Raw genomic sequence first — 15,902 nt, 5'->3', positions numbered from 1 at the left:
CCCATGTAGGCCACGTAGGAGGTGAAGCAACTATACCATGCTCGTGGCACCTGCTTGAAGCAGTATAGGGAGCGGTTCAATCGGCAAAACCAGATCCGGGCAAGTGGTGTCGACGAAATCGATGGGCTGGCTGTAATAGACATTCTCTATTAGAGTGCCATGGAGGAAGAAATTCTTGACGTCGAGCTGGTGGATCGCCCAGTCCCAGAAGAGGGCGAGGGAGAGGATGGCATGAACAGTGGCAAACTTGATGACAAGGCTGAAGGTCTCGTTGTAGTCCACTCTAGGGCGCTGGGTGAAGCCCCGAAGGACCCAATGGGCCTTGCAGCGGTCAAGGGAGCTGTCTGAGGTCTGCTTGTGGCGAAAGAGACACTTGTTGGTGACCACGTTGGTGTCTAGTGGACACAGCACCAGGTCCCAGGCATGGTTGGCCAGTAGGGCCGCGTACTCCTCCTTTATATCACGATAATAGTGTGGGTCAACGAGGGTGGTGCAAACGGAGGAGGGGGCCGAGGAGGCGTCTAGAGGAGTGTTGGTCATATCAGTAGCCATAATCAGTCGTTCGACAGAACGGAGAACGACGATGGTGCGCCGAGTCACCATCGGGTGGACGTGCCCGGGGTCGCGGTGGATGGCGACCGGGTGGTACAAAGGCGTCTCAGAGTGGGCCACCAGGACGTCGGGGGTTGCGGTCGTGGCCGACTCGCGGCGGTGATAGACGACAGCGGGGTCCACGAAATGAGTCGCGCACGTCGACGTGCTCAAGTCTATGGGCACCGAGGGAGTGGCGCGCCCATGGTGGTGGTAGACAAGGGTGGGGGTCGGTGAAGGGCATAGGTGTGATCGTTGGGGCCACGCGTGGTGGAGGCGGTGTCGACGGGGCCACACGTGGCGCGGGAATAGATGCAAGTGGAGGTGTCGAGGCCACACGTGGTGTGAGCAACGGTGCAAGGCGGGCGCCTGGAATGGAGGGGGAACCTGATCGGACTCAAGGAGAGAGTCGAGATCGGTGGGTGGGGACGAGCTAGCAAGGGGAAACACATCCTCATCAAATACAACATGAAGAGAGATAATTATGCGGTGGGAGACGAGGTCAAGGCAGCGGTACCCCTTGTGGTCAGGAGAGTAGCCAAGGAAGAGGCAACGAGTGGAGCGAGGAGATAGCTTATGGGGAGCGGTGGCGGAAGTGTTAGGATAGCAGGCATAGCCAAACACACGAATGTGGTCATTGGAGGGGGCTGTGCCATACAGGGCATGGTGGGGAGTAGGGTGCCTCACTGCCTTCGAGCGAAGGCGGTTGAGGAGGTGTGTGACGGTGTGCAGCACCTCTGCCCAGTAGCTGGTAGGGAGAGACACTTGGAAGAGAAGGCAGCGAATCATATTGGTGGTGGTGCAAATCATGCGTTCGTCGCGACCGTTTTGGGTAGAGGTGTAAGGGCACGAGAGACGCAACTGAACGCCATGAGTGAGAAAGAAAGAATAGGAGGCATGGTCGTTGAACTCGCGGTCATTGTCACATTGCAGGGCGCGGACCGGGCGACAAAATTGAGTGGTTACCTGTGACAGAACTTCCCAAGGAAGTAGGCCCACCTACAGATGTCCTTGTCCTAAGGACCTCAGACAGTCATGCGGGTGTGCATAATGACTCAGCAAGTTTGGTTATCTGTATCTTCATCATATCGCTCAAGAGCGCTTAACCCATCACGCAGACATTACACATCATCGGAGTAAGGAGTAAGCGGAAAGGATTACAATAACATAATTTACATTCATAAGAAAAATATAGAAAGAGTGGTTATTACATATCCGAGTACTTGAGTGTGTAACTTATTATTACATCACAGGAAGACAAAACACCTTCCCCAAATAAAACTTAGTTTTCATCCTCCTGCTTGGGAACCACCTTGGAACAGAAACAATAGAACTCAGTCGTTTCATCACCTACAACAACATGAGTTTGAAAACCCTGAGTACGGAGTGTACTTTAGCAAGTCTTACCTGTCAAAGGAAAAAGACTTTCAAGGATATGCTGGCCTTTAGGAATCAAGGTAAAGCTCATCAAGATTCAAAGACTCTCTTTGCAGAAAAGCTTATTATGAGTGGATCCTTAAAAATCCATTTTTACTTATCAGGTTAAGTAGTTACCTGCATCTAGATTTCTTTCTATTCTAGATCAAGCACTTGGCCTATATGTAAGTCAGTGACCAAGTCTTTTATCATCCCTTCAGTTCACTTGATGCTACGTGTAAGTCAGTGACCAAGTCTTCATGTTCGAGAAGTAACAGCGATCTGAATCGATTAATACTCAGATGGGGATCTCCAACCACACGACATATGTAGCACTCACTCCTTACATATGTCAACTCGCACCCGGGTTTCTCAGGACCAGAATGGGTTCACGCCAACCGAGAGCACAGATACTCCACCGTCCATCCTCTTGCCATGGAGGGTACACGTTACTCTCGCCATCTCTCCACTCCCATTACGTGGTGGCCTTTCTGGTATTGGTCCGACCGAGGCAAAGCTTACCCATGACGAGACATATGACTAGTTAAAAGGTCCTCGGTCAGCAGGCCTACATCGACTCGGTCCTTAAACAACTCAGACGAAGACATTACATCGAGACTCCTTTCTCGTGCAAGTCAACCGCCCGGTCTTATTTTTATTATTTAAAACCTAAAGTTTGGTACCTGACAAAGGTACCTTTTTAGATGTTGAATCCATCATGGCCACGATGCATTCACCATCATAAGTATTTTCTTTATAAAAATTCCTATCCAATATGAAGCATCACCTTTTGTTTTAAAATAAAACATTTTGTTTTCTAAAGCAAGGCTAAGCATCAGAAAACTTGTTTGAATAAATCAGGTAACAAGGAATGGTAATTAATTTTCCAATGAAGAAAATGCATCAGTTGTTTAGCACACAACTTCTATCACTTAATGTATGAATCTTTTCAGACTTGTCAATCATAGACGTGAAAGTTGACTAGTAAGGATTCAGGTGTACACAAGTCTGATTAATTGATAAGTTAATCTTGTGAGGACAGCCAGATGAACTCTTGGTCACGTCTAGACCACAACAGCAGCGAAATGGGTGCGTCTCTTCTTAACGAACTCCTGTCGGAAAAGATCAAACTCTCCAACCTTGATCGCCTCCCGTATGGAATGGAAGAAACGAAGATAATGATGGGTATTGTGTCTGCAGGATAAACAGAAAAGATAAACATCGTTCACTCAATATATTCCCTAATGAACCATAACTGGGAATCCGAGTTTGCTTACATCTCCAGAAGAATTTGAGCCAACATCTCATGGACATTGAGCAAATGATTGAGGTACGCACGGGTGTGATTTTGGCATGTGAAGCAATTACAGCTATCAACTAGCCGTGACGTATCCTTCCTGTAGGAACAAACACCCAAAAATCATGAAGTCATATAGCAGAAAATCAACAGATCCAACATGGATCTGTTGACGGGTACAGTGAACGATTTGGAGTGTCTGGTATGGTGATAAACCTCCATTTTAACCATAATCAATAGCCAATGGATTCAGTATTTAGATCTAACAAATCTTAGATCTTTATAATTGTCACACTTCATCATGTAATTTATCACTTCCACTTCCCCAGCCCACCCTAAGTTAAACATATATTCAACTTTTATAGGCAATATACTGAAATGAAACTTGAAAAGGCATCAAGAACAATATGATATGTAACCTTTTAAGACATCACGAAGAATTTGATATGCCACCATTCTCCCTTTTAAAAATGAGCACCAGTAGCAGACAATAGCCATTGTGTTAGGAACAAAAAAAATGCAGCCATCGTGGTTGAAATTGAATACTAACTATTTTCTGTGTGTATTAGGTATGCCTACTAGGTTAATAGATTATGTATTTACCCACAAGATTAAATGCAGCCAATAGACATCTGCGGAGAGAATTAAAGTCATGCATTGATCAAAATGCTCAAATGGGGCAGCATTAATTGATCAAAACGCTCAAATGCGCTCATTTATCTACTCGAAACTAAAAATACTTCCAAACTGTTACCAACAAAATTGTTGCATGCCCAATATACAACTGAGAAAATTTAGCTGCGACTTCTTTTAAAATCACCAGTACACATACATAGAACCATGTCTTCTCAAATACTACACACAAACATTGGCACAAAGACAATATCTACATAGATCACATCACCTACCGATATGTTGTAGCACGCAGGTTAATCTTTGTTGAATCGCCATCAGTAGTGTTGAGTACACCATTCTGCATTTCTCTTTCAACCATGTCAACAGGGAAGATCAGTGCGAAACCACCCATAGTAAGTTGGTAAATGTATCTGTTGTTCCAAAATACGAAAAATTAAATTTTTTAAGCACATTTATGAAACATATATGAGCAAATTCCCTCAGAGACATTAGGAATTATATGGATTGCCTGTATACCATAAAAATGGTCACTTTCCTTCACTGTCACTATTGAAATTTGCATTTCCTTGGTTGCCACTTCCACCAAATTCCGTTATGTATAAGTCACATACACGATGGTTCCACTACCTGCAGAGCTATTTCCATATATTTCTAGTGCAGAAAATGTCCCTCTTAAGACAAATGAGGCCCACAGCTGTCCTCCTCTCCAACTTATCCACCCAACTCCAACTCCACCTGTCCACCACCACCCAAATTGACCCCATCCTTGACAGAATTGGCAGCACCAGGATCCAACTTCCGCGGAATCAGAAGCAGTGGGAGGTCGTTGCCGCACTTGGGCAATTGTGCTCCTAACAGTGGACGTGGGAGGGCCATGCGCACACGCACGTCTGCGAAGGATTCAGGCGAGCCGCGTGTACGAGCCTAGACATGTGTGGTTGTTGAGTACAGCCCACAAGCTAGCGTAGGTGAGCACTGCAATTTTATCTAACCCAACGCCATTATGTGAGCACCCACAACCGGCATGTGGGCGAGCTCTCTGCATGCGCGCTATGGAGAGCATCACTCAGTGTCGCTTGGGGGGGCCTCATCCACCACCAGAGCGCGACTGTGATGCTAGTCATCGGCTAGAATCGGGCCACCGTTGCTCCGTCCACTTTCCTTGAGCTCACAGTGGCACCAGTGGTTCATTGCCATGTCCTCATCAACGTGTCATCTGATCATCCGTATACCTGCCTCTATATTGTCATGGCAATTCCCTCTGTTAAGCGTATAAAGGCCCTTCTAGTATAGAGGCCCATATACAGTGGCGGCCCTGAGGGTGGGGCAGAGGAGCAGCTGCCCTGATCAATCTGTTATGCCCGATTAGGGGTAGCGACGCGACTAGGAGGTCTAGTCGTCCAGTCATTCGATTAATCGTCGCCTAATCACGACTAATTGGGCAACCAGGAGTGGGATCTCGTGGCTGGGTTGCAGGGTGTTAATGGGTTGGCGGCCAATGGCCCATTAGGGTTTCTACTACAGCATACAGGTGCTGCCCGATCCTTTTTGCGCCCGCCCGCTCAGTTTTTCTGCCCGCCACCTTGTTTTGCCACCACCTCCCGCCGTCTCTATGCTCGTGACACAGCCACCTCCTCTCCGGCCGGCAGCCGGCCATCTAGACTCCAGAGTCCAGAGCCCGACATCCTCTGCACAACCTCGACGGCCTCTGGTGCTTATCTGCCTCGAGCTGCCCCTCCTTTTCTGCTGCCGGCTGGCCATCTTCAGCAGGCTTATGGCGAGCGTGCCCACGCCCCTAATCCAGCATTCCCTTCCGGTCAGGTTCTGGTTTAGGTCGGGATCAGGTTCAGGCCAGTCACAGCTCACAATAAAGCAATATGTTATTTTGTATATCATGGTTGTTTGTTCTAATTTATATAATATCATCATCAACAATATAGCCTTTTAGTCCCAAGCAAGTTGGGGTAAGCTAGAGTTGAAACCCAACAAGATATCACCAAAAAGAGAGAGAGAAAAGGGAGGGGGAAAGCTTTTGAGAGTACTAAAAGGAAAAAGGCCTAATCACGGTTTGGGCACGTGGATAGCTTCTTTCCAAGCACTTGTATCCAAACACAGCTCCATTAGGATATTACATTCCTTCAAGTCCCTTTTGATTGCCTCCTCCCATGTCAAGTTTGATCGACCTCTACCTCTCTCCATATTATTGTCCCGTCTTATGATGCCTCTATGCACCGGTGCCTCTGGGGGTCTCCGGTGGACATGCCCAAACCATCTCAACCGGTGTTGAATAAGCTTTTCTTCAATTGGTGCTACTCCTATACGATCGCGTATGTCATCGTTTCTCACTCGGTCCAATCTTGTGTGACCACATATCCAACGAAACATACGCATCTCTGCGACACTTAGTTGTTGGATATGTCGTCTCTTAGTCAGCCAACACTCAGCCCCATATAACATAGCAGGCCTAATCGTTGTCCTGTAGAACTTGCCTTTCAAGGTATATTTATATATATACCTATATAAGTACAGCTGCTAGTCTAAAAGGTCTAGGACGAGCAGAGACCGACTAGGGGTCGACTAGTCGCCCTGGTCATTGCCTAATTGCAACTAGTCACCTGGTGTCAAGAGCGTCGAACCCCTGACTGGCCGGACCTCGGCTACGTAGCTCGTAGCCGCCGACCGTCTTCTCCGGTGAGGATAAACTCCTCAACCGCAGACTTGAGAGGAAAGGAGGGATTAGGAAATAGTTTATTGCTTGATTCCTCCATGTGTGGTTTACAAGAATATATAGCCCTCAGCCCACTAATTTAGGAGCTAATAATATGAAGGACCTACTAATTTTGTAACTAATAATAGGAAGGAACAACCCCCTAATCTAAGAGATAATAATAGGAAGGAATCAGCCCACTAATTTAGGAGCTAATAATAGGAAGCTATCTCTCTTTCCCAGTTTAGCCACTTTCCTTGCCTTCCTCTTCACGGGCGCCTGTTGTGCGTGTCGCGCGCTCCGCTGCGCGTCGCACATCCTGTGCTCGACGCCTAGTGTATGTCTAACCGTAACCGCCTGGACGTGACATCTCTCCCCTCCTCGAGAGGCAGCTCGTCCCCGAGCTGAAATGTTGGATACTTGGCACGAAACAACTCAATATCTTCCCAGGTGGCAGGTGGCCGATGCAGAGGACGGACCCTTCCAATGGACCAGGACCTGCTCGACGCCACGAGCGACGCGCCGACAGACAGCGTGTTCCAGCTCTGGAGTGATGGCGCCGTTGTGGACCGGCAGAAGTGGTCGGGAGCCTCTAGCGGAGCGCCATGGAACTTCTTCAGGAGGCCCACATGGAACACGTCGTGCAGGCGAGCCTGAGGTGGGAGAGCAAGGCGGATGGCAACCTCGTTGATCATCTCGGTGATGTGGTAGGGCCCGAAGTAGCGTGGCTTGAGCTTGCCGGAAGTGGCCTAGGGCAGCAATGCAACCGGGCGTTGACGAAGTCGTAACAGCACCCAATCATCGACCTTGTACGAAACAGCACGATGGGCCTTGTCATAGTGATGCTTCTGAAACGCCTGAGCTTGCTCGAGACGAGTGTGGATGTCGGCGAGAAATTCCTGACGTTCTTCCATGTTCTTGGCAACGACCGCCACCCATGTGTCTCCTGGCTCATAGGACCGGATGGTCGGTGGGTCGCGCCCGTAGGCGACCTGAAACAGGGTGTCCCGAAGCAAGCTCTGGTACGCCGTATTGAAGACGAACTCCGCACATGGGAGCCAATGCAACCAGTGACGTGGTCGATCGCCCGTGAGACAGCGAAGGTACATGATGATGCCTCTGTTAGCCGCCTCGTACTACCCATTAGACTGCGGGTGGAAGGCAGTCGTCATGTGTAACTTGGTGCCCACCAAGCGCATAAGCTCGCGCCAGAATGTCGACGTGAAGATCGGGTCGCGGTCTAACACAATGGATTGCGGCACTCCATGAAGACGGACAATGTCGGCTAAGAAAGCTTGGGCGACGGACTCGGTAGAGTACGGGTGAGCGAGTGGGATGAAGTGGGAATACTTGTTGAACCGGTCGACCACGGTGAGGATGACCGACTTGCCCCGCACGCGAGGGAGCGCCTCGATGAAGTCGACAGTGATGTCCAACCACACGCCCTGCGGTACTGGCAGAGGGAGAAGTAGGCTGGCAGGATGCAGGTGCTCCAACCTGTAGCGCTGGCATGTGACACACTCGCGAACAAAGTCTTCTACCACCTGCTTCATGTTAAGGAAATGAAAATCGCACCGAAGACGGTGGAGAGTTCGTTGCACCCCTTCATGTCCCTCTTCATGCACCGCCCGCAAGATCTCTTGTAGGAGGGGAGACGCAGGCGCGATGTAGAGGCGGCCTGCGTACTGCACCATGTCGTCGATCACCGCCCATGGCGCCCCACGGGAGCCCGCGCGCACTTCATTGTAGATGGCGGTGAGGGCCGGGTCGGTGGGCTGTGCTTGCCGAAGACGCGTGATGAAGTCGAAACGCAGGCCCGACAGGACCAATACAGTCCCTTCCTCCGATGTGTCACGACGGGAGAGCAAGTCGGCCACCACGTTCGCCGCCCCGTTCTTGTACTCCACGGTGAAGTCGAAGCCCAAAAGCTTGCCCACCCAATGATGTTGAGGGATCGTCGCGAGGCGCTGATCGAGCAGGTACTTCAAGTTGTAGTGATCGGTCTGGACGAGGAAGCGATGGCCCTAGAGGTACGGCCACCAGTTGCAGATGGCTTGGACAAGGCCGATGAGCTTGCGCTCATAGGCAGCGAGGGCGCGGTGTCGTTCGCTATCGGCCTACTAAAGAACGCCACCGGGTGGCCCTCCTGGATGAGGACCGCGTCGAAGCCGTGCGACGAAGCGTCGCATTCGACGATGAACGACTTGGTGAAGTCCGGCATGGCGAGGATCGGAGCAGAGGAGACGGCCGCCTTGAGGGCGTCGAAGGCTGCTGCTACCGCGTCGGACCACTCGAAACCATCCTTCTTAAGGAGGGCAGTCAGGGGCGCGGCGATGGTCCTGAAGTTGTGGACGAATTTGCAATAGTACCCTGCTAAGCCGAGGAAGCTGCGGACCGCTCGAACTGAACGTGGAGCCAGCCACTCATGGATGGCCTGCACCTTGGTCGGATCCATGGCAACGCCCGCCTCGGAGATGACGTGGCCGAGGTACGCGACCGAGGTGGCACCGAAAGCACACTTGGTGCGCTTGACGAAGAGTTGTTGGTGTCGAAGCTCGGAGAAGATGGCGCAGGTGGTCGACCCATGTATTGTTGTAGATTAAAATGTCATCAAAGAAGATGAGGACAAATCAGCGGTGGAACGGCCAGTGAACATTGCTCTTGAGCACCTGAAATGTGGCCGGAGCGTTGCAGAGGCCGAACACCATCACCAGGAACTCGTACAGGCCATCATGAGTACGGAAAGCGGTCTTGTGCACATCCTCGGGCCGCATCCGCACTTGATGGTAACCCGACCGTAAGTCGACCTTGGTGAAGAAGCGCGCGCCGTGGAGCTCGTCGAGGAGCTCGTCCACCACATGAATGGGAAAAGTGTCCTTGACGGTGAGCGCATTCAGGGCGCGGTAATCCACGTAGAATAGCCACGACCCGTCCAGTTTCTTGACGAGGAGTATCGGCGAAGAGAACGATGAGTCGCTGCGGTGCCCTGCTCGATCATGGCGGCACACTGTCGCTCGAGTTCGTTCTTGTGGGCGACCGGGTACCTGTACAGGCGCACCGCCACCGGGGAAGCATTGGGCTTGAGGATGATGCGGTGGTCGTGACCCCGGGCTGGTGGTAGACCGGTCGGCTCAGCGAATATGTCAGCGAAGGAGCCCAACAGCCTGTCGAGGAGGACGTCCGTGGCCACGGCCACAGTCGCTTGGAGGCGCGGCGCAGTTAGCGGCGCCACGCCTTGCCAGCATACGGTGTGGCCCTCGTGCTGGAACGACATGCGCCGGCAAGTGAAGTCCCAAACGATGGGTCCCCGTGCGCCGAGCCACTTGGTGCCGAGGACAACGTCGTACCCGGCCAGTGGCATGACGAAGAGGTCCACCGAGAACAGGGCACCAACGATGAGGAGGGGCACGGCGCGAATGACGCCCTCGCAGGTGACCCGCTCGCCATCGGCGACCATGGCCGCGAGACATGGCCGATGTCGTAACGACAAGTCGGAGCGCCGCCTCTTCGGAGATGAAGTTATGCGTGCTGCCGAAATCGAGGAGCACGACGAGGGATGTGGCCCCAAGCGTCACGACGAGCTGCATGGTGTCCGCCATGGGCACCCCTGCCAGGGCATGCAGGGAGAAGCAAGGTGCCACTTTGTCAGCCCCGGCCACGACGTCTTCGCCATTGTCGATCTCCACCCCGTCAACGAAGAAAACGCGCCTGCAAAATCTGTTGTGGCCACGGGAGTATTTCTCGTCACAGTTAAAACAGAGCCAAGACGACGCCGCTCCGCCTGTTCCTCCGGAGTCAGCTGCCGCTGGTTGCCCGCGCCGAGGGCCAGGGGTGTCGATCGGTGGTGCCATGAGCGCAAGCTGCTGAGGGGGCGCGACGAGTGCTGGGCGCGGTGCCGGGGTCGGGAGAAGACCGCGCGAGGCTGGGCGAGCTAGAGCCGGTGTCGGCGCTGGCCTGGTGATCTCCATCAATTCAACCTGGCGCGACAGGCTCATCGCCACCGCGAGTGACTCCGAGTTGTGGATGCGGACCACGTGGCTCAGCGGCGGAAGCAGACCACCAGTGTACAGCTGGACACGCTGGATCTCATCAAGCCGACCCGCACGAGTAAGGAGGGCCTAGAAGCGGTTCGAGTAGTCCTCCACGGTCCTAGAGCGTCGGCACTCGGCGAGCTCAAACAGCGGCGCCGAGCGGAGGGGTGGCCCAAATCGCATGTTGAGGAGGTCCTTGAAGCGGCCCCAGCACGGTGTTCCTTCATCCTCCTGCAGCTGGATGTACCACAGCTGGGCCACGTCCTCGAGGTTGTAGGAAGCCATCCATACCCTCTCCTCCGGCATGGTTCACTGTTGATGGAAATAGGACTCACTACAATTGATGAAGATCAGCGGATCAGACTTGCCATCGTAGCGCAAGAAATCCATCTTCTGGAACCTAGATGGGTAATCATTGTGGTGCTCGCCGGGTGGTTGGCGGTGGCCTGCGGACGACGACGGCTCGGTGGTCAAGGCTTGGATCGCCTTGGCGTTGGCCTCGGCGATGGCTAGGAGGGTTTGTACGGCCTTGGCGAGGTTCTCGACGGTGGTCTTGAGGTCGTCCCCCATGGCAGGTGCGGCGCAGGAAGTAGCAGAGCCTGGTGAAGAAGGGCCGACGGCTGATGATGGCGAAGTGGGTGGCACAGGCGAGGATCGTCGGGATCGTGATACCAGGTTATCAAGAGCGTCGAACCCCTGACTGGCTGGACCTCGGCTACATAGCTCGTAGCCGCCGTCCGTCTTCTCCGGTGAGGATAGACTTCTCAACCGCAGGCTTGAGAGGAAAGAAGGGATTAGGAAATAGTTTATTGCTTGCCTCCTCCATGTGTGCTTTACAAGAATATATAGTTTATGTCTGGTCGTAACGTCTGGACGTGACACCTGGTCGGTCCTGGGAATTGACCAGGCGACCAGGCAGCTTGAAATCATTGGCGTCTATTGGTGTCAGCAAACGAGTCATCCAACTGAAAGGCTATGTCCCCATTCTTCCTATTAAACAATTTGTCAAAATACACTTGTCATCTATGTCTGATCGCATCCTCCATCGAGAGGTGCTCCATTTCATCCTTAATGCAGTTAATTTGATTAAATTCCCTTGTATTTCTCCTGTGGACCCTAAAACTCGACCTATAGGGGTAAGACCGCCCCCACCAGTGTTCTTATGGCGTCGCCTAGGCGTCGCCTAGGCGACGCCTAGGCGTCCAGGCGCCCGGGCAGAACTGGTCGCCTTGCTCGCCATTCCCGCCTAGGCGTCGCCTAGGCGCCGCCTAGGCGCTAAGGCGCCTGTCTGGTCCACGTGCTCGCCTAGGCGCCTTAAGAACACTGGCCCCCACGACATTATATTAAAAAGAAGACCTTTTCACGTAGGTCGAGAAAACCCTTGAACCATTGCCCCACCCATCCACAGTGGCACTGTAGGCCATGTGAGAAGGATCGCGACCTAGGCTAGGCCTTAGACCTGTGTTTTGTGTGGGACAGACGAGGGGATTTTTTTAACCACAGCATGAAATTCGCTTCCATGGGGAGACAAACTCAGGACCTGAGGAGTACTACTCTGACCACCTAACCAACTCAACTAGAGGCCCTTTCGCTTTCTCTCACGGCCCCTAACCATCCTATATATGTCCTTTCCTTTTGTACTCAACGTTGGTAAAGATCCTCAATGTAACATTTTACATATATATGTTAGATGATTGTGCAATATATGTTACATTGCTGGCGGGGTGTGCTACTTGATTTAATTTGATAAACAAGTCAACATCATTGATCTGTAAAATCGCATGTAAGGGAAGGGGCTAAAACTCTGTTCAGAGGGGCAAAATCATCATTTCCATATCAACATAACTGCAACTTAACAATTCAACGACGGAAGTGGCACACAAAAGTCAAATAGTGGCACACAAGGGAAACACAATTTTGATTTCACTCAGGGAACCAATATAATTTATAATGCCATTGAGGAATTTGTTTATCACAAAAGCTATAGGACAAAGATTTATGAGCATACGTGGAGTCAAAAAGGTCGATACCAGCAGCCACACCCTCCAAGACCTCCTCTAGAAGTCACAAAATGTACTGAGTTATCAATGTGTGATAATTGTAAAAAAAAAGTTTTTAATACAAAGATATCTCAGAATTAACTTTCGGAAAATTGTCAAAAAGATCTATGTAAAGCTTCTCATATGGAAAAGGAAAAAAAATTACTAACCAATGTATTTATAAACCACCATTAAGTGACAGGCTAAATTTTGGATAAGTTTAACAGCTAGGCTGTAGCTTGTTAATTATGATGATGAGGTTAAAATGTAAGAAGTCACAGATCAGACAAAAAAGAAAGTGAAGCTTCCTAAGCCATTGCCCCTGTGGAAACAGCATAACAAAATCCAAAGTTACTGGGGAAAATACAGCACAGGCACCTGGAAGACCAAGCCTAGATACGAGCCGAGGTTTTTCCCGTGGCAAGCAATCCTGAAAGAAAGAAAAGCAAATAATTAGTCACATTGTGAACAAAAATAAAGATCACTTCTAAATACATTAAAAGACAACATCTAAAAAGCATGAACCGTGGCTTCAGCTTAATCACAATCGAAGGTTACACAGGGCAGGGGGCTGTATGGTAATCTAAAACGTGTAAATTATTGTTTCAAGCGAATATTACAAATGCAGAATATAACCATTAAATGCTACGTCAAAAATCAAAAATCATAAGACAATCTGAATACGGTACTTTAATATGACAGTTGAAATCTTCTATTACAACTCGAACACATTTGAAAATTTGCCGTTCTTAAAACTGGCATGCCACCATCTCACTAACATGTGGGGTGGTGTGTCACAGATACGTCAGCAGGATCACAATAATGAATTGTTGATCTGCAGGAGTGGTACTTCATAAAATTCTCTCATTTTGACAGGTTCACATTCGGCACATTATTTTAATGTAAATGCCGCCCTAACATAGTGTGGCAATAGAATTTTAAGCATAGCCCAGCAAATCATCATCAATGCACTTTCATATTTGAAATAAAAAGCATTTTTATCTCACTGTTGTGGCATTGAGCAAAGTGCAACGTTCTTCAATACTCTCTCCAAAGCCAAATCCTGCAATCCAAAAGCCTGCACCAAATTTGGCAACAAAAGGATCAGTATTTTTCCCAAATTAATTAAAAACATCACCATCAAGTGAATTCCTAAAGAGCTAGTGCAAGCTTAAGAAAAAATCATAGGTACATCCCTCTTCCCTCGAGATGGGTACTTACAAAATAAAACTACTGAAAATTACTAATATCAAAAGAAATATAAAATAACCTGAAACATTCCGCTTCGACACTTCAGTGGCACATAGCTTTCGCTGTTCTAAGCTAGATCCTCCCACAATTACACCAAAACTATTAGTCCCAGAAGCCTGAAGTAAGAGTTGTAAAAAAAACAATAAGAGAAGGCAAGCCTGAGGTTGATTCCATCTGTAAAAAAAGTTGGCAGATTTTAAGAAGCTTGCACCAGAGGCCTCCAAACTTGTAGCAAATTTGATAACAAATTAGAAGTGTCACTTAGCCATTCATTTTCGCTCTATTTCAGACATTCCAATAGTGACAACTCTTTGAAAAGTAGAGAAAGATGTATACATTAAAGTCATCAAACACAGTTTGATGAAAACAGCTTATCCTACCACATCCAAAGCAATACATGCATCAAGCCACCGCAATGTCCTGTCAACAGAGACTTTGTTTCGTTTCTCAGTCACCCAAGCTGGTACCTCATCCGCCAAACTGGCCCATATATTAGGCTTCATACAGGAAATCAACTCCATATAGTCTGATGGTTTTACCTGAAAGAATTAAAAAAAAAATCAAATCTATATATGTAAACAAACATGCACCCTTGAAAGCTGAAAAATGAAAGGACTAAGTTACCGACCAGTCTACGACCCGAAGGAGTTTCAAAGGAGGCACCAAATTTGTTGGTGGCTTCACATGATGGCAGACTCTCAATAGAATCGCTTGCCGCCGCTACAAGAATGTGATCAGGTAAACCCAGCATACCGTGCAAACCCCTAATAGCTGATATTGTCTTCACTGGAGGGCCTTCTATACTGAGAAAATAAAGGAAAGGTGATCAAACTCTTTCAGTTAAATGGCTACAACTCACAAGAACATGACCGTACGGTTCCAACCAAGAGGGGCTAGTTCTAGTTATTTGAGGGTTTTGTTTTTAAACAAAAGCATATACGGTCAGAGTGGAGGGAAACTGGATCAGGTGGAGGAGACTTACAAATGGGTAGGACAGACATGGAGAAGGAGGGAGTCCGGGAGTGGCAAGGAGGCAAGGAGGTCACAGGACAAGAATGCCGGCAGCCCCTTACGAGTGGACAGCAGCAGCGCCGGCGTCTCAATGCCAATGCCGGCGCCGGCTATATGGAGCGCACCCGCCCGCGCCTTCCCTCCGCCGCTGCAAACTTTCGTCACCACAAACCTCATCGCTCTTTCGATGGCGCAGAAGACGGCGGAAGACGTTCCGGCAATCGGTCGAACTCCTAACGTGCGTGCCACGACGAAAGGGGGAAAGGGAACATGCGCAGGATAATAGTGAACTTCTCGGTTGAAAGAGTGGGCAGAACGCTTCAAGCAGAGATTGGCAAATGTAGACGCGGTGGCCGGTGGGTGCGCGATGGTGGTTGCCTGCTGGGGAGCTACACGACCGGAGTGGTAGAGCGCGAGGGTGGTTTGGAGGCTGCCGCCGGAGAAGGTGAACAAGGACTAGCGGGGAAGATTGACCACAGTCTAATTGCGCGTTCCAATCCGTACGTGGGTTGGGCCAGGCCCATAAAATGAGAATAAACAATTTTTTTTCTTTTCAGATTATAAAATCTCTACTACTTATTAAAACTCCAAGGGTAGTCTGCCGTTCTGCTGTTATGCGATCTCAACCGTCCGACTCGCACGGACTGTCTCGGATCAATCTATACCGTCCGACTGCCACGGGCTCAAGCTGTGCAGCGCGTCCTCCACGGAACCGCCCACTCGACCGCTCGCCTCCTCTCTCTCTCACCGCATCTCCCGCGCGCACTTGTGCCTGCTCCCCCGAACCCGCCTCACGACGCCCTCCGAGTCTCCGACCCTCACGTCTCGCCGCAGCTTTGGCCCTCGTCCCATCCCCGACCACGTCCATTGACTGCATCTCCACCACCTCGGCCTCGCCTCCAACAACGATGATCCCTCCGCCT

General features: G+C 50.2%; 1 protein-coding gene across 1 annotated transcript; it reads right to left on the bottom strand.

Annotated features, from left to right (window-relative positions):
- Window positions 1–2,919: 2,919 nt before the first annotated feature.
- On the bottom strand, window positions 2,920–15,424 carry LOC100192965 (Queuine tRNA-ribosyltransferase subunit qtrtd1). Its single transcript, NM_001358514.1, has 10 exons — window positions 14,951–15,424; window positions 14,597–14,771; window positions 14,349–14,507; window positions 13,988–14,084; window positions 13,725–13,795; window positions 13,096–13,147; window positions 12,687–12,735; window positions 4,213–4,350; window positions 3,285–3,404; window positions 2,920–3,201 (listed from the first exon to the last, which is right to left on the bottom strand). Exons 1-10 carry the CDS (start codon window positions 15,154–15,156, stop codon window positions 3,072–3,074), a joined length of 1,197 nt encoding a protein of 398 aa, NP_001345443.1. The 5' UTR covers window positions 15,157–15,424; the 3' UTR covers window positions 2,920–3,071.
- Window positions 15,425–15,902: the final 478 nt, after the last annotated feature.

The sequence above is a fragment of the Zea mays genome, chromosome 1 (genome assembly GCF_902167145.1).
Source record: "Zea mays cultivar B73 chromosome 1, Zm-B73-REFERENCE-NAM-5.0, whole genome shotgun sequence".
Taxonomy (NCBI): domain Eukaryota; kingdom Viridiplantae; phylum Streptophyta; class Magnoliopsida; order Poales; family Poaceae; genus Zea; species Zea mays.
This window is presented reverse-complemented; position numbering and strand designations above follow the sequence as displayed.